The sequence below is a fragment of the Bufo bufo genome, chromosome 5, assembly GCF_905171765.1.
Source record: "Bufo bufo chromosome 5, aBufBuf1.1, whole genome shotgun sequence".
Taxonomy (NCBI): Eukaryota; Metazoa; Chordata; class Amphibia; order Anura; family Bufonidae; genus Bufo; species Bufo bufo.
Genome location: NC_053393.1, coordinates 115,610,904 through 115,633,423, shown reverse-complemented (window position 1 = coordinate 115,633,423; position 22,520 = coordinate 115,610,904). Strand labels below are relative to the sequence as shown.

At 45.9% G+C, this 22,520-nt stretch overlaps 1 protein-coding gene across 1 annotated transcript in view; it reads right to left on the bottom strand.

Moving 5' to 3' along the window:
• Positions 1–22,520, bottom strand: part of XKR9 (XK related 9) — a 42,134-nt gene that overhangs the window by 2,731 nt on the left and 16,883 nt on the right. The window contains exon 3 of the mRNA XM_040432809.1: positions 7,847–8,049. Within this exon, the coding sequence (XP_040288743.1) occupies positions 7,847–8,049 (203 nt within the window). The remainder of the gene's footprint in view (positions 1–7,846; positions 8,050–22,520) is intronic.

Sequence of the window (22,520 nt, the reverse complement as noted above, 5' to 3'; positions counted from 1 at the left end):
TCAAACAACTTCTGGCCCCTGTGAACAGGTATTCCAGCCCAGGATGATTGGACTACATTCCACCGTTCTTCTCTATTTCTTGGTTTTGCCTCAGAAACTGCATTTTTGATGTCACCCCACAAGTTTTCTATTGGATTAAGATCCAGGGATTGGGCTGACCACTCCATAACGTCAATCTTGTTGGTCTGGTTGCCATTTTAAAACATTTGCGATCATTTAGCTGAGCAGCCTATCATTTTCTGCACTTCTTTATATGTTTTCCTCTCTCCAATCAACTTTTTAATCAAGGTACACTGTTGTTCTGAACAATGTCTGAAACGACCCATTTTCCTCAGAATTTCAGAGAGAAATTCATTGTAACCAGCATGTACAACATTTGCTGCCTTCCTTCCTTAAATAAGGGCAATAATTGCCACCTGTATTTCAAAGAATGAATGACCTCACTAATTGAACTCCACACTGCTATTATTTTGAACATGCCTCTTTCAATTAGTGATTCAATTACAGAGAATCAGCAGCATGCATGTCATGACTGTTAGGTCTGTTGGGTTTCTATTACTGTACTACACCTGCTAGTAAATTATTTGCCATGTAGAAATATAATTTCTACCAAAAACAGTGATTGATTGGGTTAGTGATGTCTGACTGCTATTATTTTGAACACAACTGTATCAAAACAACAAACAAAATATAGGGAACTCCTTTTAATAATTTATTTTGGTGTCATTTTGCAGATTTAAAAAAACTATAGTTTAAGAATAAAACTTTTTCAAAATTATTTGCAGTTTTCTCAAACAAAACTTAAAGGGGTTGTCCTAGTTATATAAATATATGCTCATGTGACTTATAACCTATCTAATAATACTTTTGTAATTTACATTTTATTTCTATAATACCTGGATTCTGCAGGGCCGATGCGGGTCACGTGACCAGTGACGTCATCCACAAGGCTCCGGTGGTGACGTCTCGTGTACGGGCTTCTCCCTGCCTTAGGGAGGGGCCCTGTGTTCTGTCAGAAAACCTTAAATCGTCAGATTCCCTTACCCCACTTGACTTCCAGGGGTGTGCGCCTCCGCACAAGCGCAGTGCCAGGGCATGGGTAAGGTAAAATTTACAATGAGCAATGACTCATGGAAGCGAGCGCGCTCTCAGGGGTAAGGAGATCTGATGGTCTTTTGTCTCATTAAATCTCCTTACCCTTACACTGCGCATGTGTGGATTGAAGCCAGCCAGAAATGAATCTGAAGTGCGCTGTGTAGTAAGGGTAAGGAGATTTTACAATCCGCGCGTGCGCAGTGTGAGGGTAAGGAGATTTACCAAGACAAAAGACCGTCAGATCTCCTTAACCTTGAGGGCACACGCGAGGTGTCCGTGCGCGCGTACATTTATCAACCCTCACTGTAATTTTAAATTACCCATGCCCTGGTACTGCGCTTGCGCGGAGGCGCCGTGCCGTGGTACTGCACTTGCGCAGAGGCGCACCCCCCGGAAGTCACGTGGGGTAAGGGAATCTGACGATTTAAGGTTTTCTGACAGAACACCGGCTCCTGCTATCAGTGCAGACAGCGTGTGTAAACACCAGAGCCCTGACCCACTCAGGGCCTCAAAGCCCCCTCCCCCTGGACAACCACATACAACTAAGCCTTGCCAATGCTTGAAGCTGACAAAGATCAAAGGCACAAGCCTTCAAATGTGACCGAGGTTTGTTTAGCAGAGCTAAATGTGTCACCTGTAGTACACCGAGTTGTTCCAATGTAGGAAAATGATAAGCAGTAGAGCTGTGTTATGTTATATGTAGGACAGATGAAATGTAGCAGTGCTAAGTTTGTCAAATGTAGTGGCTTTCGGATCTTTACATGTGGTGCAGGGATGTAGTAGAGTGGACTTTGTCAAATGAGTTTGTCAGCTGAGCTTGTCAAATGTAATGTAGGAGAGCTGAGATGTAGTGGAGATGTAGCAGACCTGAGTTAGTCAAATGTAGTGGTATTCAGTTCTTTACACATAGTGCTGAGTTCTACACATGTAGCAGTGCTTGGTTTGTCAGGTGTGGCAGAGACCCTCAAATGGGACAATGCTGGAGTTTTATTTCAGAGTAGCGGAGCAAAATTTGTCACCTGTAGTAAAATTAGTTCTTCCAATGTAGGAGATTGATATGCAGTAGAGCTGGGTTTGTCAGATGTAAGAAAGCTCAGATGTATGAGAGCTGTGTTTGTTAAATGAGTTTTACAGCTGAATTTATCAAATGAAGTGTAGGTGAGCTGGTTGGCTATAATAGCTTGTCTGCATTCACTACATACTGCACCACATACATGCGTGTGATGTGTGTAGTGCAGCGCGTGATGTATACATGTGTGCAATGTATGTAATGCAGAGCTCCTGCCTGTATGAACTAGGAGATGATCATGTGACTGTTTTTTTTTATGCAAAGTTAGGATGTGCAGTGCAGGGGGCGGGGAAGGGCAGATTGTTCACACCAGTGGCGTCACCAGGGGGGAGCCAGAGGGGGCCACGGCCCCCCCTACATCTTGCTGTGCCCCCCCAACTACAATGCCCCCCACAAGACAAGTGATCCGCCGCAGCCGGGTACAGGGAGATGAGCGCTGCCTAAGCCTCCTAAGCGCCGCCTAAGCCATACAGCGCGGGACACAGGCCGGAAAAGGCCTGCATCGCATCGCTGACATGGAGGTAAGTATGAGTTTTTTTTTACAATAGTATTACTGCCACATTGGGGGGGTGGCTGCTTATTACTGGCACATTGGGGGGTGGCTGCTTATTACTGGCACATTGGGGGGATGGCTGCTTATTACTGGCACATTGGGGGGGGGTGGCTGCTTATTACTGGCACATTGGGGGGGGGTGGCTGCTTATTACTGGCACATTGGGGGGCGTGGCTGCTTATTACTGGCACATTGGGGGGCGTGGCTGCTTATTACTGGCACATTGGGGGGTGGCTGCTTATTACTGGCACATTGGGGGGTGGCTGCTTATTACTGGCACATTGGGGGGGGTGGCTGCTTATTACTGGCACATTGGGGGGGGTGGCTGCTTATTACTGGCACATTGGGGGGGTGGCTGCTTATTACTGGCACATTGGGGGGGTGGCTGCTTATTACTGGCACATGGGGGGGGGGGGGCTGCTTATTACTGGCACATTGGGGGGGTGGCTGCTTATTACTGGCACATGGGGGGGGTGGCTGCTTATTACTGGCACATTGGGGGGGTGGCTGCTTATTACTGGCACATTGGGGGGGGGGGTGGCTGCTTATTACTGGCACATTGGGGGGGGTGGCTGCTTATTACTGGCACATTGGGGGGGTGGCTGCTTATTACTGGCACATTGGGGGGGGTGGCTGCTTATTACTGGCACATTGGGGGGGGTGGCTGCTTATTACTGGCACATTGGGGGGGTGGCTGCTTATTACTGGCACATTGGGGGGGGTGGCTGCTTATTACTGGCACATTGGAGGGGTATTATTACTGGCATGTGATGGGGGCTTATTACTGGCACATGATGGGGGGCTCTTGTTACTGGCACGTGATGGGGGGCTCTTGTTACTGGCACGTGATGGGGGGCTCTTGTTATTGGGGGCACTATAGGGGCATCTACTGAGGCCACATTACTGGCACATTGGGGGGGTGGCTGCTTATTACTGGCACATTGGGGGGGGTGGCTGCTTATTACTGGCACATTGGGGGGGTGGCTGCTTATTACTGGCACATTGGGGGGGGTGGCTGCTTATTACTGGCACATTGGGGGGGGGGTGGCTGCTTATTACTGGCACATTGGGGGGGTGGCTGCTTATTACTGGCACATTGGGGGGGTGGCTGCTTATTACTGGCACATTGGGGGGGTGGCTGCTTATTACTGGCACATTGGGGGGGGTGGCTGCTTTTTACTGGCACATTGGGGGGGGTGGCTGCTTATTACTGGCACATTGGGGGGGGCTGCTTATTACTGGCACATTGGGGGGGGTGGCTGCTTAAAACTGGCACATTGGGTGGGTGGCTGCTTATTGCTGGCACATTGGGTGGGTGGCTGCTTATTACTGGCACATTGGGGGGGGTGGCTGCTTATTACTGGCACATTGGGGGGGGTGGCTGCTTATTACTGGCACATTGGAGGGGGATTATTACTGGCACATGATGGGGGGCTCTTGTTACTGGCACGTGATGGGGGCTCTTGTTACTGGCATGTGATGGGGGGCACTTGTTATTGGGGGCACTATAGGGGCATCTACTGAGGCCACAAAGAAGGGGTATTTTTTATGGGGGGCTCTGTACAGTAGCATTTTATACTGGGACACATGGTGGGTACTATGGGGGAGAGGAGTACTATGGAGTCATCTACGGGGGGCACTAAGAAGGGGTATTTTATACTTGCAAATTATGGGGGACACTGAGAGCATCTACTGGGGCACGATATATGGGGCATTTTATACTGGTACATTATGGGGGGCACTAGGAGGAAGGGGGGAGAGGAGCACTATGGGGGCATTTACTGGGGGCACTATATAGGGGTATTTTATACTGGCACATTATGGGGGACATTAGCTCAACTAGGGGCATTACAAGGGGGTATTTTTTTCACTGTCACATTATAAGGAGAATTATTTCTACTGGGGGGGCATTATGGTGGGCTTTATTACTCCCCCATGGTATGACCCCCTAGTAGCAGCACCAGCCTCTCCCTGCTCTCCTATCCCTCTGCCCTTCAAATCCTTACTATGAAATCATTCTCATTAGGATGAAACACAACATCCGCTCCACCGAGCCCCCCGGTCAAAGTGTTGAAGTGGCGTCCGAGATCCCCAAGGGCCAAGCCAAGTAATTGTAAGTTTTCATGTGAAATATGTTTATGTTCTACACATATAGCATACACTGTGCCACACAATGTACAGTATATCGCTACACTGTGCCACACAATATACAGTATACCTCTACACTGTGCCACACAATATACCTCTACACTGTGCCACACAATATACAGTATATCGCTACACTGTGCCACACAATGTACAGTATAACGCTACACTGCGCCATACAATGTACAGTATACCGCTACACTGTGCCAAACAATATACAGTATAACGCTACACTGTGCCACACAATATACAGTATACCTCTACACTGTGCCACACAATGTACAGTATACCGCTACACTGTGAAGTCTGTTCTATAAGCACCCTTGTTCTGTGGCGGCGGACAGAAAATAATCTGGAAGTGCCCCTCCCAAGACCAGGCTCTGGATCCGTCACTGGTCTGGACCGCTCACAGGAGTGTACATTTCTTCTAAACTGTAATCCGTATCCTCTGACTTGCAGAAATCAGCGCTCGCTCGGTAACAACTAACAGGCAGTACCTGAAGGCTGTAGCCTGGCCCTGTTACCGAAGCTAGCCGAGTGGTGTAAGGTTAAGGTACTAGTAGAGATGAGCGGCCGCTGAATCCGGATTTAAAGTTAAAGTTACTGCAGGATATGGATTACAGTTTAGAAATGTCAAATGTACACTCCTGTGAGAGGCGGAGAGGGGGATCTGTGGATGACACTGTTATAGAGGGGGAAATGGGGATGACACTGTCATGGGGTGGATCTGTGGATGACACATATAGCATAAGATGCTATATACGGTATGTGTCATCCACAGATCCCCCCCCCCCCCCCCCCCCCCCCCCCCCCCCCCCCCCCCCCCCCCCCCCCCCCCATCCCATAGCAGTGTCATCCACAGATTTTTTTTTTTCATGAAATCAAGCTTAACTAATGTACAGTCGTGGCCAAAAGTTTTGAGAATTACATAAATATTGGATATTGGAAAAGTTGCTGCTTAAGTTTTTATAATAGCAATTTGCATATACTCCAGAATGTTATGAAGAGTGATCAGATGAATTGCATAGTCCTTTTTTGCCATGAAAATTAACTTAATCCCAAAAAAAACTTTCCACTGCATTTCATTGCTGTCATTAAAGGACCTGCTGAGATCATTTCAGTAATAGTCTTGTTAACTCAGGTGAGAATGTTGACGAGCACAAGGCTGGAGATCATTATGTCAGGCTGATTGGGTTAAAATGGCAGACTTGACCTGTTAAAAGGAGGGTGATGCTTGAAATTATTGTTCTTCCATTGTTAACCATGGTGACCTGCAAAGAAACGCGTGCAGCCATCATTGCGTTGCATAAAAATGGCTTCACAGGCAAGGATATTGTGGCTACTAAGATTGCACCTCAATCAACAATTTATAGGATCATCAAGAACTTCAAGGGAAGAGGTTCAATTCTTGTTAAGAAGGCTTCAGGGCGTCCAAGAAAGTCCAGCAAGCGCCAGGATCGTCTCCTAAAGAGGATTCAGCTGCGGGATCGGAGTGCCACCAGTGCAGAGCTTGCTCAGGAATGGCAGCAGGCAGGTGTGAGCGCATCTGCACGCACAGTGAGGCGAAGACTTTTGGAAGATGGCCTGGTGTCAAGAAGGGCAGCAAAGAAGCCACTTCTCTCCAAAAAAAACATCAGGGACAGATTGATCTTCTGCAGAAAATATGGTGAATGGACTGCTGAGGACTGGGGCAAAGTCATATTCTCCGATGAAGCCTCTTTCCGATTGTTTGGGGCATCAGGAAAAAGGCTTGTCCGAAGAAGAAAAGGTGAGCGCTACCATCAGTCCTGTGTCATGCCAACAGTAAAGCATCCTGAGACCATTCATGTGTGGGGTTGCTTCTCATCCAAGGGAGTGGGCTCACTCACAATTTTGCCCAAAAACACAGCCATGAATAAAGAATAGTACCAAAACCCCCTCCAACAGCAACTTCTTCCAAAAATCCAACAACAGTTTGGTGAAGAACAATGCATTTTCCAGCACGATGGAGCACCGTGCCATAAGGCAAAAGTGATAACTAAGTGGCTCGGGGACCAAAACGTTTACATTTTGGGTCCATGGCCTGGAAACTCCCCAGATCTTAATCCCATTGAGAACTTGTGGTCAATCCTCAAGAGGCGGGCGGACAAACAAAAACCCACTAATTCTGACAAACTCCAAGAAGTGATTATGAAAGAATGGGTTGCTATCAGTCAGGAATTGGCCCAGAAGTTGATTGAGAGCATGCCCAGTCGAATTGCAGAGGTCCTGAAAAAGAAGGGCCAACACTGCAAATACTGACTCTTTGCATAAGTGTCATGTAATTGTCGATAAAAGCCTATGAAACGTATGAAGTGCATGTAATTATATTTCACTAAATCACAGAAACAACTGAAACAAAGATCTAAAAGCAGTTTAGCAGCAAACTTTGTAAAAACTAATATTTGTGTAATTCTCAAAACTTTTGGCCACAACTGTATATGTAAGTCCTGATAAGTTTTATAATGTTTATTTTTTTTTCCATAACTCGGATAACCCCTTTAAGAAAGGAAAAGAATCTCTAAAAACACAAAGCCCTAGGTGTCACATAAAAAAAAGTTGCAAAAAATTATTATAAGTGAGTAAAATAAATTTTGGAAGTCGAACCAATAAACCACTTAGAACTGTTAAAGCACCACGTGAGCTAAATCACAAAAAAGTGTCAGACTCCCTTCACCCTCACCAATCAGCTATTTAAAGAGGCTGTGGTGAGCACTGTGGCCTCTTCCTCGGCCAGCGACGTCAAGATCATTGGTCACATGGCCTAGGCGCAGTTCAGTCCAATTCAACACATGGGAAACCCCTTTAATTTTGCCTTTAGGAAGCAAATGAACAATGAAAAAAATCTGTGCAAAAGAGTCCTTATCCTTTAAGAAAATATGCATTTTTTTTAAATGCTCAAAGGTGAAACTAAACATTTATATCAGAGGATTTGTTACAGTGTAAATGACATATTGTCCACTTACATTGGATTATGGTGATCTCACCATGCTCTATGAGTATGTAAAGCTGAAGTATGAACTGGGGTGTATTTTCCAAATAGGTTTTAAAGCACCTGAGCATGCTGAGGTCCGTCATAGCGCACACTGCTTTCTTCTTGGTATCCTCAGGTTTCTGTTTTCTGTGGTCATACGTCGCCTGATATCCATATTTTACAGCATACCAGTATCTAGATGTGAATACAGGATTTAAAGAGATGTAGTGTCAGTAAATAACTAAACATTTTACAAATCAGTACTCTGGGTTAGAATGAGAGAAACATAAAGAGGAAGACAAATTCTATAAATTACACAAATAATGCTTTTAACACAAAATAGGGCATGATTTGATTTAATGGTCCCCTGGATCCTTTACAACAGCTGAGATTTATCAAAACGAGTGTAAAGAAAATCTGGTTTAGATGCCCATACCATTTCATTTTTCGGAGATTGGTTGCTATGGGTAAGTCAGTTTTCCTTTACACCGGTTGTGAGGAATATGGATTATTATTTACTGGCAGCCCTGATTGTCAGTTGATTCACCTTTTGGCTTGTACACAGTCAGTGTACATGCAAAATATGTTCCCACCCCCCAGCCATCTGATTGTCAGCTAGCAAGGGAGAAAGCCCAAGGGGTCCAGGCTTCAAGGAGGCCCCAGGTGGATAATGTCACACCTCAACCAGCCAATTTGGAGGCAACCAAATCTGCAGGAAAACCCCCAGCAGGGGGTCTCAGCTCTTGCCCAAGATCAATGATACCTACCAGACATGTTGGCACCTACATTTCATAAGGAATTATGAATCGCCCGGCCATCGTAGACGCAAACCGGACACATATTTGTGTCCCGGTGGCCACAATAAACATGCCTATAGGCTTTGTTTGATGGTGGCATGCGAGGGAAGGGAGATATCCATATCTCCCCACAGAAACCCAATAGCAGCACCATGTTTGGACTCTAGTTGTAGCCGGAAACCCAGGCGGATCCGTTGATCCCAGAATCATCTCCGTGTGACCTTCTGGACTGGAGCTATAAACACTAAAGTGTTTTGTGGGTCATTTGCAGCCATTCCAGCAGAGGGGGGGTGGACCCCTCCCAAAGGCAGGAAGGGGACGGGCCGGCTACAGGTTAAAAGGCTTGTGCCAGCAAGCAGGCGGATCTTTCTCTGAAGAAGGGTCACATCGTGTAATGTGTTCAGGGGGACTCAGAAACTAGCTGAGATCACGGCCCTTCATGTTACTGCAGCAAAGAACACCTCACAACCCAAAGGAACTTTCATCTTACCCGGTAACTGACTTTTACTCTGCTTAACCCTGTTGTACCCATATAACCTGTATCTGTAACCTCAGACCACTGTATATATTCTCTGTGTATATTGTGTTATATCTAGTGTGCCCTTATGGCGATTAAATATATAATTTAATCTTGTGCTATCTTGTATCTCGATCACAAATCCCTACGTCCGTGTTTTGGCCTAGTTATAAGCTACCCCGGGTTGGTTTCCGCCCGTTAGCGGACCGGGCTTATATCAAACGAGAAGCTGGTGGCAGTTACCCGGGCTGAGACAGCGCTGTTTTCACTGCGGCAGTGAGAAGGCTCTCTAAGCTTGTCGCCTCTCTGTGCCCGAGTGGACAGGAGGTGTCTGTGTGAACTGTACCAAGCTGACCTTACCTGCTCCTCTGGCGGGCATAACATCGCGCTTTGGTAACCTGTGACCATACCGCATCTCGTGAGCTCGACGTAGGTGACGTCAAGCGGGCACGAGGCGTGGTATTAGTCACACTGGTTTTGATAAATCTCCTCCAATATTTTCATTTTCCAGGACGTCCCTCCATGACAGCACCCACTGGAGGATGTCCTATTGGATCTCTGTAGGGACAGGAAGCGTGAGAGGTTAAAAGGCCCCTCCCCACCCCTCCTACCAGTGTTCTTCCTGTCCCTACGGAGATAGGAGCAGAGAGGAGTATCCCTGCTATAGAAAGTGGGGAGGAACACTAAGGCCGAGGCTGGTCGGGCGGCTTATGCCTCTCCTCTGCAGCCTCAGATGCGGCCTAAGCTAGCACCCCTCTGGGAAGGGGTCCCCTAGCATGTCCCAGTACCTTATCCATGTAGAGCCGCGGTATCGGGACGCTGACGCCGCTTCTCCTGCGATGGAGCTCTGGGCACAGCGACGGCTCCGGGCGCTCCTCTGATGACGCGGACCGCGTGACTTCCCATGTGACTGGAAGTGACGCGGAGAAGGCGGAAGTTAATGGCAGCGCGCATCGCATGCTGGAGGGGTCGACTGAGGGGTCGACTCTTCTCTGAATGAGTCCCCCGGAAGAGGAGGCGGAACCGAGCGGCGACGAGGGCAGGGCCAGGATGGTAAGTCCATTTAAAAAGTGTGATGTTAGCTGCATGCAGGATACATCATGGAGGCCCAGGTATCTGTAAAGCAGGATGCTACTGCAGACCCCCTCATCCAGGGTAATGTAAGTAATGTCCATATACTTAGGATTAGCACCTGCGTGCCCTGTTCTATATCTCCCTCTCCCCCTTGTCTTCCTTAAGGTGGAGAAGGAGGCTGGACACAAACCACATGGAGACTCCAGAAAAAAAAACTAAAAAGTGCGGAACCTGCACTAAAAAACTTGCGGAGTCATACAAGAAACCTCTGTGCACGGATTGTTTAGCGAAAATCCTAAAAGAGGAGCAACCTTCCTTTCTGGCAGAGCTCAGAGCCATAGTGAGGGAAGAAGTACAGACGGCAGGAATGAGTCAGCCCCCTTCCCTTCCGGCCCCCTCTTCCCCACCTTCCAAACGATCCAGAGTACAGTTGGACTCGGATTCCGAGGAGGAACCAGCGTACTATTTGGACGAGTTGGAGGATGACCGCCCCCCCTCTTTAGCGGATGAACCAAGAAGATATCTATTTTCAGCAGAAAATTTGGATCTGCTTCTAACAGCGGTTAGACAGACTATGGCGGTAGAAGAAGAAGAACAGACGCGCACCGTACAGGACGAGATGTTCGGCGGTTTAAGAGCTAGAAAGAAGAAAACTCTTTCCCGTCAATTCTAACCTGAGAGATCTAATCAAAGATGAATGGGAAGAGGGTGACAAGAAGCTTTATGTGCCACGGGAATTTAAGAGCAGGCTGATCTTTAACCCAGAAGAAACAAAGCTTTGGGACGAGATACCGAAGGTGGACATTCAGGTGGCCAAGGTGGTAAAGAAAACTTCCATACCATTTGAGGATTCCTCACAATGGAAGGATCCAATGGATCGAAAAATGGATGGGCTTCTAAAAAAGGCCTGGGAATCATCTGCGGTCACCATAAATACGAATATTGCAGCTACCTCGGTGTCCCAAGCCATGTGTTTATGGCTGGATCAATTAGAAAATCATCTTAGGATGAAGACATCCAGAGAAGAAATTTTGGAATCCTTACCCTTATTGAAAATGGCGGCTTCCTTTATGGCAGATGCCTCTGCAAAATCAATACGGTTCGCAGCAAGGAATGATGCGCTCTACACCATCCGGGAAGGAGTGAAAATAGAATTTCCTGATTACAGAGTTTAAATCAACGGGTCAACAGAATCAACTAAGTCTGGATTTACAGAAGCTGATAAAGCTAAACGCAATAGTACAGGTCCCACACGATCAGAAATGCTTGGGCCATTATTCAAGGCTATTCCTAATTAAAAAAAACAGACTGAACCTTCAGGACGATTATCAACCTGAAATCCCTGAACAGATCGTTGGTATACCACAAATTCAAGATGGAATCCATAAAATCATCAATCCCACTAATCTCTTATGTACCATGGACTTAAAGGATGCCTATTATCACATCCCAATACATCCACAATACCAACAGTATCTCAGGTTTGCGATCAACCAGGGTGGAACGATTCTTCACTACCAGTTCCAGTGTCTACCCTTTGGAATATACTCGGCACCTCGCATTTTCAAGAAGGTAATCACAGAAGTGGTGGCATACCTAAGACAGCAACAGATAAAAATTATTCCGTACCTAGACGATTTCCCTCTGATTGCAGAGACAAAGCAGAGTCTAGAGAGCAATGTCCAACAGACCCTCGCCCTTTTCAAAGATTTGGGCTGGATAATAAACTACGCCAAATCGGACCTAGTACCAGGAAACAGTTCCTGGGAGTCCTCTTAGATTCAGAGAAACAACATTCCTTTCTTCCACAGATAAAACAGGAAAAAAAAAAAGGAAGAGGATAAAAACCTTTCAAAAGAAAAGGGTCCATACACTAAGAGAAGCTATGCAGGTTCTAGGCCTAATGACATCCTGTATCTCAGTCATACCTTGGGCACAGTACCATTCCAGGATCCTACAGAACTTAATCCTGGCAGCATGGGACAGAGATCATCAATCCTTGAACTCAAAAATAATTCTATCAAGGCAAAGTTTAGATTCTCTATCCTGGTGGACCAACCCAGAAAACCTAAGGAAAGGAGTCGCCTGGAATCTTTTACCGTCCATAGCCATCACCACGGACGCAAGCCAGAGGGATTGGGGAGCTCATTTGAAACATCATTACTTTCAGGGAAGATGGTCCAGTCTGGACAGTCGCAGATCCTCCAACTTCCGAGAACTGAAGGCAGTATGGGAGACTCTGAAGAAGGCAGAGCAGATACTCTCCAACCACCATATCAAGGTCCTATCGGACAATGTGACGACGGTCTGTTACCTAAAACGTCAAGGTGGAACCAGAAACCCTCATCTACAAGGATTGACAAACCAAATATTTTGGTGGGAAGAGAAGAAAGTCCTCTCAGTATCAGCAGTCCACCTAAAAGGAGTAGAAAACTCCACGGCAGACTTCCTAAGCAGACACAGTCTCAACTCAGGCGAATGGTCTCTAAACAGGGAAGTCTTTCTACAGATCTGCCGCCATTGGGGTGCCCACAAATAGACCTACAGTTGCAAGAAAAAGTATGTGAACCCTTTGGAATTATATGGATTTCTGCACAAATTGGTCATAAAATGTCATCTGATCTTCATCTAAGTCACAACAATAGACAATCACAATCTGCTTCAACTAATAACACACAAAGAATTAAATGTTACCATGTTTTTATTGAACACACCATGTAAACATTCACAGTGCAGGTGGAAAAAGTATGTGACCCTTGGATTTAATTACTGGTTGAACCTCCTTTGGCAGCAATAATTTCAAACAAACGTTTCCTGTAGTTGCAGATCAGACGTGCACAACGGTCAGGAGTAATTCTTGACCATTCCTCTTTACAGAACTGTTTCAGTTCAGCAATATTCTTGGGATGTCTGGTGTGAATCTCTTTCTTGAGGTCATGCCACAGCATCTCGATTGGGTTGAGGTCAGGACTCTGACTGAGCCACTCCAGAAGGCGTATTTTATTCTCTTTAAGCCATTCTGTTGTTGATTTACTTCTATGCTTTGGGTTGTTGTACTGTTGCAACACTCATCTTCTGTTGAGCTTCAGCTGGTGGACAGATGACCTTAAGTTCTCCTGCAAAATGTCTTTATAAACTTGGAAATTCATTTTTCCTTCGATGATAGCAATCCGTCCACGCCCTGACGCAGCAAAGCAGCCCCAAACCATGATGCCGCCACCACCATACTACACAGTTGGGATGAGGTTTTGATGTTGGTGTGCTGTGCCTCTTTTTCTCCACACATAGTGTTGTGTGTTTCTTCCAAACAACTCAACTTTGGTTTCATCTGTCCCCAGAATATTTTGCCAGTACTGCTGTGGAACATCTTGTGCTCTTGTGCAAACTAGAAAATGTGCAGTAATGTTTTTTTTTGAAAAGCAGTGGCTTCCTCTGTGGTATCCTCCCATGAAATCCATTCTTGGTTAGTGTTTTACGTATCGTAGATTCGCTAACAGGGATGTTAGCATAGGCCAGAGACTTTTGTAAGTCTTTAGCTGACACTCTAGAATTCTTCTTCACCTCATTTAGCAGTCTGCACTGTGCTCTTGCAGTCATCTTTGCAGGACGGCCACTCCTATGTAGAGTAGCAGCAGTGCTGAACTTTCTCCATTTATAGACAATTTGTCTTACCGTGGACTGATGAACAGCAAGGCTTTTGGAGATACTTTTATAACCCTTTCCAGCTTTATGCAAGTCAACAATTCTTAATCGTAGGTCTTCTGAGAGCTCTTTTGTGCGAGGCATCATTTACATCAGGCAATGCTTCTTGTGAAAAGAAAACCCAGAACTGGTGTGTGTTTTTTATAGGGCAGGGCAGCTGTAACCAACACCTCCAATCTCATCTCATTGATTGAACTCCAGTTGGCTGACACCTCACTCCAATTAGCTCTTGGAGATGTCGTTAGTCTAGGGGTTCACATACTTTTTCCACCTGCACTGTGAATGTTTACATGGTGTGTTCAATAAAAACATGGTAACATTTAATTCTTTATGTGTTATTATTTTAAGTAGGCTGTGATTGTCTATCGTTGTGACTTAGATGAAGATCAGATCACATTTTATGACCAATTTGTGCAGAAATCCATATCATTCCAAAGGGTTCACATACTTTTTCTTGCAACTGTATTTGCGTCAAGAGAGAACACCCAGTTGAACTGGTTCTACTCTCTAAATCCGAGAGACAACCCGCTAGGAGTGGAAGCCTTGTCCCAGGATTGGGACATGGAACTGGGGTACGCCTTTCCTTCATTTCCCCTGATTCCATCGGTCCTAAAGAAGCTGAGAACATGCACAATGACCCTAATTCTCATAGCTCCTGCCTGGCCGAAGAGAGCCTGGTTTCCTCTGTTGAAGGAAATGATTATAGGGGATCCAATAACCGTTCCGGGAAGGAGAGACCTTCTCCTACAGGGACCCCTAGAACATCCGAACCTCGAGAAACTGAGGTTAACAGCTTGGATCCTGAAAGGCAGACCCTAAAAAGAAAGGGTCTGTCAGATAAGGTAATATCAACCTTACAACAAAGCCGGAAGCCCATAGCCTCGGCCATATACTTAAAAATATGGAAAAGATTTACTTCATGGCTGTCACACTCACATCCAGGGGTCTCAGACCCATCTATAGGCTGCATTCTGGATTTTTTACAGGTGGGGTTCGATTTGGGCCTAAAACCAAGTACCCTTAAGGTCCAAATTTCAGCTTTGAGTTGCTTTTTGGAGACTTCCTTAGCAGACCACAGATGGGTTAGGAGATTTATAAAATCTGTTTCCAGAATGAGACCCACTATTAGGCAGACAGTACCACCATGGGACCTAAATATAGTTTTAGAGGGTCTATGTAACCCCCCGTTTTGAACCAATTGAACAGTTATCAGATAAGATGCTTTCTCTTAGGCCTCATGCACACGACCGTTGTGTGCATCCGTGGCCGTTGTGCCGTTTTCCGTTTTTTTTCGCGGACCCATTGACTTTCAATGGGTCCGTGGAAAAATCGGAAAATGCACCGTTTTGCAGCCGCATCCGTGATCCGTGTTTCCTGGCCGTGAAAAAAATATGACCTGTCCTATTTTTTTCACGGCCAACGGTTCACGGACCCATTCAAGTCAATGGGTCCGTGAAAGAACACGGATGCACACAAGATTGGCATCCGTGTCCGTGATCCGTGGCCGTAGTTTAGTTTTTATACAGACGGATCCGAAGATCCGTCTGCATAAAGCTTTTTCAAAGCTGAGTTTTCACTTCGTGAAATCTCAGAACCGACAGTATATTCTAACACAGAAGCGTTCCCATGGTGATGGGGACGCTTCTAGTTAGAATACACTACAAACTGTGTACAAGACTGCCCCCTGCTGCCTGGCAGCACCCGATCTCTTACAGGGGGCCGTGATCAGCACAATTAACCCCTTCAGGTGCGGCACCTGAAAGGGTTAATTGTACTATCATATCCCCCTGTAAGAGATCAGGGCTGCCAGGCAGCAGGGGGCAGACCCTCCCCCCCCTCCCCAGTTTGAATATCATTGGTGGCACAGTGCGGCCCCCCCCCCTCCCTCTATTGTAATAATTCGTTGGTGGCACAGTGTGCGCCCCCCCCCCCCTCCCTCCCTCCATTGTAATAATTCGTTGGTGGCACAGTGTGCGCCCCCCCCCTTCCTCCCTCTATTGTAATAAATCGTTGGTGGCACAGTGTGCGCCCCCCATTGCCCCCCCCCTCCCTCTATAGCATTAACAACGTTGGTGGCCAGTGTGCGGCCTCCCATCCCCCCCCCCCCCCCATCATTGGTGGCAGCGGAGTTCCGATCGGAGTCCCAGTTTAATCGCTGGGGCTCCGATCGGTAACCATGGCAACCAGGACGCTACTACAGTCCTCGTTGCCATGGTTACTTAGCAATAGTACAATAGTTGAAGAGTCATACTTACCTGCTGCTGCGATGTTCTTGTCCGGCCGGGAGCTCCACCTACTGGTAAGTGACAGTGACAGGTCTGTGCGGCGCATTGCTAAATGAACCGTCACTTACCAGTAGGAGGAGCTCCCGACCGGACACGAACATCACAGCTCCCAGGTAAGTATGAATCTTGTACTATTGCTAGTAACCCGCTGCCACCAATGATCGGGGGGGGGGGGGGGGGGGGCGCAAGATGGGAGGCCGCACACTGGCCACCAATGTTGTTAATGCTATAGAGGGAGGGGGGCCAATAATTGCCACCAACGATTTATTACAATAGAGGGAGGAAGGGGGGGGGGGCGCACACTGTGCCACCAACGAATTATTACAATAGAGGGAGGAAGGGGGGGGGCGGGGGGGGGCACACTGTGCCACCAACGAATTATTACAATAGAGGGAGGAAGGGGGGGGGGCGCACACTGTGCCACCAACGATTTATTACAATGGAGGGAGGAAGGGGGGGGGGGGGGGGCCGCACTGGCCACCAATGATATTCAAACTGGGGAGGGGGGGGGTCTGCCCCCTGCTGCCTGGCAGCCCTGATCTCTTACAGGGGGATATGATAGTACAATTAACCCCTTCAGGTGCGGCACCTGAGGGGTTAATTGTGCTGATCACGGCCCCCTGTAAGAGATCGGATGCTGCTAGGCAGCAGGGGGCAGTCATGTACACAGTTTGTAGTATATTCTAACTAGAAGCGTCCCCATCACCATGGGAACGCCTCTGTGTTAGAATATACTGTCGGAAATGAGGTTTCACGATCTAACTCATATCCGACAGTATATTCTAACATAGAGGCGTTCCCATGGTGATGGGGACGCTTCAAGTTAAAATATACCATCGGATTGGAGAAAACTCCGATCTGATGGTATAAAAGGGACTCCGGACTTTACATTGAAAGTCAATGGGGACGGATCCGTTTGAAATGGCACCATATTGTGTCAACCTCAAACGGATCCGTCCCCATTGACTTGCATTGTAATTCAGGACGGATCCGTTTGGCTCCGCACGGCCAGGCGGACACCAAAATGACTTTTTTTTTTCATGTCCGTGGATCCGCCAAAAATCAAGGAAGACCCACGGACGAAAAAACGGTCACGGATCACGGACCTACGGACCCTGTTTTTGCGGACCGTGAAAAAAAAACGTTCGTGTGCATGAGGCCTTAAGACAATTTTTCTTCTAGCGATAACCACAGCACGCAGAATAGGAGAAATTCAGGCCCTTTCCATCAGGGAACCATATCTAAAAATTTTGGACGATCGGGTTATATTAAAGTTGGATCCATACTTTTTACCAAAAGTTTAATCTCCATTCCATAAAAATCAAGAAATAATTCTTCCTTCCTTTTGTGCCTCCCCCAAACATGTACAGGATAAAAAATTTCACTGTTTGGATGTAAGAAGATCGGTTCTAGCCTACTTACAAAGAACCGCTTCTTGGATCATCAAACCTCTTTATTTTGTTTGGAGGAAAGAACAGAGGCAACAGGGCCTCAAAACAGACTTTAGCTCGATGGATCAGAGACACGGTTCGGCAGTCTTATGTGCTGAAGGGACTAACTTGCCCTTTATCCATATACACCAATAATAAATGACTCACGGACGTGAGTACCCGTGCCAAGCCTGCACGCAAAGTAAAACACCAAAAGAGAGAGAGGCTAGCACAAATAGTAATGGATATAAACTTTATTATAGTCTCAGTACGAGACAGAAAATCCAATAAAATACAAGTAGGGGACAGTACAATGGTGAATGGAGAACACACAGGAAAAAATAGGACACCACTAGGCAATCAACATATCAAGGCTGGTAAGATCAAATAAGTACAGCATAATATATAAGTAACCCAAACTGGGTGTCTGGTATATATAACCAGCCAAGGCTATCAGGACAGAATTGAAGTCAAGTACAGTACATAGATGTATACACACTCCTCCCCCTGAAGAAGCTTACGCGAAACGTGCGTCGGGGCTCTCTGGTTCACCACTCAGGTACTTACTCTATGGCTCCTTAGTAAACAGTTCAGTATGCATTATCCATGTACTTTTTAATGCTGTACTTATATGATCTTACCAGCCTTGATATGTTGATTGCCTAGTGGTGTCCTATTTTTTCCTGTGTGTTCTCCATTCACCATTGTACTGTCCCCTACTTGTATTTTATTGGATTTTCTGTCTCGTACTGAGACTATAATAAAGTTTATATCCATTACTATTTGTGCTAGCCTCTCTCTCTTTTGGTGTCTTGCCCTTTATCCATAAAAGCCCATTCCACCAGGGCCGTGGCGACTTCATGGGCAGAAAAAGCGGAAGCCTCAATTGAACAAATATGCAGGGCCGCTACATGGTCCAGTTTTTCTACCTTTGTTAGACATTACAGACTAGATTCTCTTGCCAACCAGGACCTAGGGTTTGGTCGTAAGGTCCTCCAGGCAGTGGTCCCCCCCTAAGTAGTAAGCTGGTAGTTCTCCAGTGGGTGCTGTCATGGAGGGACGTCCTGGAAACTAAGATTGTCTTACCGGTAAATGGTTTTTCAGGAGTCCGACATGACAGCACCCGTTAATACCCCCCCTTGTTTTGTTATTTCTTTGGATCCGTATATAATTTCCAATGTGAGGATAACATGGAAGTTCAAATAAATTTTTTGGATCCTATCTGGTGTAGTAATTTGGAAAAACACTGGTAGGATGGGTGGGGAGGGGCCTTTTAACCTCTTACGCTTCCTGTCCCTACAGAGATCCAATAGGACATCCTCCAGTGGGTGCTGTCATGTCGGACTCCTGGAAAACCATTTACCGGTAAGACAAAATCTTAGTTTTACAAGGCATTTCCCGACTCACAGTGGCACCACATTCAGTTTACAGTGTCAGGCAGGCAATCTATGGAACATGCAATTGGCTGGAAAATCCAGCAGCTCTGATTAGTCAAAGTGAACACCGAATCAGTGCACCATATTGGGGGTTAATACATCAGTGGTTACTGTAATAGTGCATACATGGATTGGTGCACCTTCTGTACTGCTCTCTACTTGTGCTTACATATACTGCTGGGATATCTACGGAACTCCCATAGAAATGAAGTGGCTGCAAGCACGCCCGACCGGCCTCTCCGTTCATTTCAGAGGGCTGCAGGGAGGTATGGGGCCCCCATTTTTGTGACAGAGGATAACTTAATGTAATGGAACTACTCCTTTAAGTCTGCCCCGTGTCAAAAGCCAGTGCTTCTGTCTTTGCAGAATTTTAATTTTACTGTGGAATATAGGCCTGGAAAATTATCAGGGAACGCCGAGGCATTGTCCAGAGTTCACTGTTAGATAGCTAAAAGTGCCCAGACCTCCAGTCTAAAGAAGGTTGGGGATATGTAACACGTATATTTTGTACTATGGTACTGCGCGATGCACTCCCTGTCCACCCTTACTATCTGTCAGTGCCCTGAAAACACAATATACAATAGCTATACAATTCCAGACACGGATCGCTGTGTGATGTCACAATTTGAGCTACGGATAGTTAGGAGGACCAAAGTTACTCCAACGCATTTCGAATAAAACGTTATTCTTCAGCAGGGAAGAATAAAGTTTTATTCGAAACGCGTTGGAGTACCTTTGGTCCTCCTAACTATCCGTAGCTCAAATTGTGACATCACACAGCACTCCGTGTGAGCGCGAGCGAGCAAACTTTTGAATTAGAGCTGTGCCGCCGGTCGGGGCAAGCTCAGTGAAAGTAATAGGGTCTAGCCTCCCGAATCCCCTTCATGTTGATGTGAGAGTGAGAGAAAAAGCACGAACATACAGTCGAATAAACAAGAACCCAGAAACAGAATTACCAATCTGGAGTTGTATAGCTATTGTATATTGTGTTTTCAGGGCACTGACAGATAGTGAAGGTGGACAGGGAGTGCATCGTGCAGTACCATAGTACAAAATATACGTGTCACTTGTGAATAGCAGCGGTGGCGGTACCGCAGCATTAGTGATTGAGGTGCAAGCGCCTGTATAACAGAGAAAAATAGGGATATGTAACACAGTGTCTGGAAAACTACTGGATGGGTGTATCTCTCTCACCTAGAATGCTCAGATGGGTAAGGTAAAAAGAATCCAGGAAAGCTGGGTTGTTTCAGCAAAGTGTAGTTTTTTGAAGCACGTTTCTTTACAGTGTTTTATGGGCTGAGAATAAATCCAGGGCTGAAAAGCGAATTCAGTGTCAGAGTCTGGAAGCTGCTACATACAGTACAGACCAAAAGTTTGGACACACCTTCTCATTCAAAGAGTTTTCTTTATTTTCTTGACTATGAAAATTGTAGATTCACACTGAAGGCATCAAAACTATGAATTAACACATGTGAAATTATATTATAACAAACAAGTGTGAAACAACTGAAAATATGTCATATTCTAGGTTCTTCAAAGTAGCCACCTTTTGCTTTTATTACTGCTTTGCACACTCTTGGCATTCTCTTGATGAGCTTCAAGAGGTAGTCCCCTGAAATGGTTTTCACTTCACAGGTGTGCCCTGTCAGGTTTAATAAGTGGGATTTCTTGCCTTATAAATGGGGTTGGGACCATCAGTTGCGTTGAGGAGAAGTCAGGTGGATATACAGCTGATAGTCTTACTGAATAGACTGTTAGAATTTGTATTATGGCAAGAAAAAAGCAGCTAAGTAAAGAAAAACGAGTGGCCATCATTACTTTAAGAAATGAAGGTCAGTCAGTCAGCCGAAAAATTGGGAAAACTTTGAAAGTAAGGGCTATTTGACCATGAAGGAGAGTGATGGGGTGCTGCGCCAGATGACCTGGCCTCCACAATCACCGGACCTGAACCCAATCGAGATGGTTTGGGGTGAGCTGGACTGCAGAGTGAAGGCAAAAGGGCCAACAAGTGCTAAGCATCTCTGGGAACTCCTTCAAGACTGTTGGAAGACCATTTCAGGTGACTACCTCTTGAAGCTCATCAAGAGAATGCCAAGAGTGTGCAAAGCAGTAATCAAAGCAAAAGGTGGCTACTTTGAAGAACCTAGAATATGACATATTTTCAGTTGTTTCACACTTGTTTGTTATGTATATAATTCCACATGTGTTAATTCATAGTTGTGATGCCTTCATAGTCATGAAAATAAAGAAAACTCTTTGAATGAGAAGGTGTGTCCAAACTTTTGGTCTGTACTGTATGTTTTCTGTGCAAAGCCCAATCCTGTGTTCATATGGAGAGATAGGTGAAAAAACCCGCTTAGTTTAGTTAGCGCCTAGATGGGCGAGTACTTTTTAACTGCTGGAACCTGTGAAATCTGTCATCGTCAACCCCAGCCACAAAGATCCTGACTATATATATATATATATATTATATATATATATATATATACATTCACCTAAAGAATTATTAGGAACACCTGTTCTGTTTCTCATTAATGCAATTATCTAGTCAACCAATCACATGGCAGTTGCTTCAATGCATTTAGGGATGTGGTCCTGGTCAAGACAATCTCCTGAACTCCAAACTGAATGTCAGAATGGGAAAGAAAGGTGATTTAAGCAATTTTGAGCGTGGCATGGTTGTTGGTGCCAGACGGGCCGGTCTGAGTATTTCACAATCTGCTCAGTTACTGGGATTTTCACGCACAACCATTTCTAGGGTTTACAAAGAATTGTGTGAAAAGGGAAAAACATCCAGTATGCGGCAGTCCTGTGGGCAAAAATGCCTTGTGGATGCTAGAGGTCAGAGGAGAATGGGCCGATTGATTCAAGCTGATAGAAGAGCAACGTTGACTGAAATAACCACTCGTTACAACCGAGGTATGCAGCAAAGCATTTGTGAAGCCACAACACGCATAACCTTGATGCGGATGGGCAGAAGACCCCACGGGTACCACTCATCTCCACTACAAATAGGAAAAAGAGGCTACAATTTGCACGAGCTCACCAAAATTGGACTGTTGAAGACTGGAAAAATGTTGCCTGGTCTGATGAGTCTCGATTTCTGTTGAGACATTCAAATGGTAGAGTCTGAATTTGGCGTAAACAGAATGAGAACATGTATCCATCCTCTGATGGCTACTTCCAGCAGGATAATGCACCATGTCACAAAGCTCGAATCATTTCAAATTGGTTTCTTGAACATGACAATGAGTTCACTGTACTAAAATGGCCCCCACAGTCACCAGATCTCAACCCAATAGAGCATCTTTGGGATGTGGTGGAACGGGAGCTTCGTGCCCTGGATGTGCATCCCTCAAATCTCCATCAACTGCAAGATGCTATCCTATCAATATGGGCCAACATTTCTAAAGAATGCTATGAGC